General features: G+C 36.6%; 1 protein-coding gene across 1 annotated transcript in view; it reads right to left on the reverse strand.

Annotated features, from left to right (window-relative positions):
* Positions 1-2,649, reverse strand: part of LOC112906825 (ankyrin repeat domain-containing protein 29) — a 24,682-nt gene that overhangs the window by 9,516 nt on the left and 12,517 nt on the right. Inside the window, exons 6-7 of the mRNA XM_025981816.1 lie at positions 1,009-1,206; positions 852-947 (exon numbers count right to left, since the gene is read on the reverse strand). Coding sequence (XP_025837601.1) covers positions 852-947; positions 1,009-1,206 — 294 coding nt within the window. The remainder of the gene's footprint in view (positions 1-851; positions 948-1,008; positions 1,207-2,649) is intronic.

Here is a 2,649-nt window from a genome sequence, read left to right on the forward strand (position 1 = left end):
AAGGGAAATAATTTTGAAAAAATTGGCGGTTTGATTTCAATGTAAAACATTTAAAGTTATTAATGAATGCAATTGTAGATTAAAAACCAAATATTTTATTATTTAGAAATGAAATTTAGTGCAATTAAACTTTAAATTTCAAATTTATGTATACGTACATTGTACATACATATTTTTATAAATATTCGGTTTATTAATTTTGAGATTTTATGTACAATCAATCTATTTTGGTATATATATATACACACAGGTAACGAAAAGTTAGGAAAGTTGGTGCTTTTGGTAAATGTCTAGATGATGGGGTGGGTGAGATCGTAAGAGGAGGTCTCCCCCATCACTGTACCATAAAAAGTTCGTGGCGGTCTCACCCCCATAAAAAGTTATGGGGGTTAGATGGGGGGGAGGGTAAGGGGGATCGAAAGAAGGTGGTCACCTGAGTAAAACCCCATAAAAAATTTGCGGCGGTTTCACCCCCATAAAAAGATATGGAGGTTGAAAATTGATTATTTTGACAATTTTCATATGCTATAATTCAAATAAAATTCAATAAAAAACATATTTTCAAGAGGGTGGAGGATCGAAAGAGGGTGGTCACTTGAACAAAACCCGATAACCTAACCTNAGTAGGTACTGACTGAGTGGTGTTTGTTGTTGATAGCCAGTTTTAAAGGGGTGACTCCGTCCTGATTTTTCAGAAGAGGATCCGCCCCCGCGGCTACCAGTTGTTTGCAGATTGTCAGGTGTCCAAAAAGGGCAGCCGCATGTAACGCACTTTCCCCATTCTAGAAATTAAAATATTTAGAAATGTAAATCGGTAATTTAGATAAATATTTATCGTTAAAGTAAATTACCGGTAATATTCCAAGGGACGGTTTGTATTTCAACAGTTCCCCCACAACTGCCGAATGGCCCTTATGGGAAGCCTTAAAAAGGGCCGTTGCTCCATCCTATAAACAATACAGATATAGTTATCTTAATTAATAATATATAATTATTGTGATTACTAACGTGTCTTGCCGCGTCAACCCTGGCCCCCACTTTAAGTAGTTGAGCCACGATGTGATCGTGGCCCATCTGGGCAGCTATCCATAGGGCCGTAGCTCCGTCTGTCCGTCTCGGATCAGGCTCTGCCCCATGACTCAAAAGGTACAGCAAGATTTTGTAATGTCCGTTTTGAGCGGCTATGAACAACGGGGTTGCCCTGTCCTGGAATTACAAAAACTACCTGATTTGCTAACTCTGATGACTATTTTTGTAGTTGCACTTTATTTGTAGTAAAATTTTGGCATGCAACGGAAGTTGCGCGCGCACAGAGACAGTATAAAGTCAACTGCATGTCTGTGATCTAGTTCAAGCGCATCATCTTGTCTCTGCGATTATTTAAGTACACAATAAAATACGTAATTATTAGTTTGTCAAACAACTATAACTTCTAACGCGGGTACCTGCGTATTAAATATTGATTATATTAATCATGTTATTAAAACTTGAGTATATAAAAGTTAAAAAGAAAAAATACTGAAACAAGTGAAAAGAAAACTTCTAAGTATTCTAAAAATGGAAATCATGTGAGCAAAATACACTTAAGTTTGCGTGCAATATGGCGTTACATATGGCTAATGGCTACTTAATTTTCTTGAGTTTATAACAGCTGCAAACCGCTAACGAAAACCTGATTTGCATTCATTCACAATTTCATTCCGGTACGAACCTCATTTGTTTGATGAAAAATATACCACTCCACTTATTAAAGTTGTTTAACTACATAGATGACACTGTTTTTACAAAACATTTTCAATGCAGGTACATTTTGCTAACGGGAATAACAGTATTATGTAAGTTTTTTTAAACTATTCCCATCGGGTTTTAAGCAGGACAAAACATGAATCAAAATTGTTCACATTTTACCAAAAAAAGTATTAGGTCCAATGTAAGAACTTTGGAAGTTCTATTCCTGTTACGATTTCATTTTTTTTTCACTTATCATGCATAAATGAAGTACACATCTTCATCATCATAAGTTCATCAGTCTTAACACTGATTGGACACGTACCTCCACTCTTTTCTATCCTGAGCTAATCTTCGCATTTCCCTAAAACTAGAACAACCCACATCCTTAACTATTTGCGAATATTAATCTAATCTACCCCTTCTAACTCCTGTTTCTGCCTCTAATACGTCTCTGACCAGACCTTCATGCCTGAGAAGGTGTCCTAACAACCTATCTCGCCTATGTGGCGTGCGGGCCTCGTGTGGCTAATGAGGGGCATATAGCGATTACCCCGTAGATTCCTCATGAAAATCCCACCAAAAAAGTGGTTATACTAAAATAAGGATTGCCTTATGGGTTTTTCCTATTACCTATCACATGTGTAATCTTACAATTAAATCTACCTTATGGGGCTCGATGAGACAAATCCGCTTGAAAATATTCTCGGTAAAATGAAAAAACTTATAAAAAATAGTAACAATCCTTCCTTGCCCTAGGGGGCAACCTCATGGGGCCCACAAGAGGTAGTATAGCTATCCACTTAGGTATCCTACCTGCACCCCTTCAAAAGTTAAGTTTTCATTTTTTGGTTACAAATTTTGAATTATTGGTATTAGTAAAATTAGAACACAATTCGTTGCTTGCATCATCATCATCAT

Source organism: Agrilus planipennis, unplaced genomic scaffold, assembly GCF_000699045.2.
Source record: "Agrilus planipennis isolate EAB-ADULT unplaced genomic scaffold, Apla_2.0 scaffold42, whole genome shotgun sequence".
Classification (NCBI taxonomy): domain Eukaryota; kingdom Metazoa; phylum Arthropoda; class Insecta; order Coleoptera; family Buprestidae; genus Agrilus; species Agrilus planipennis.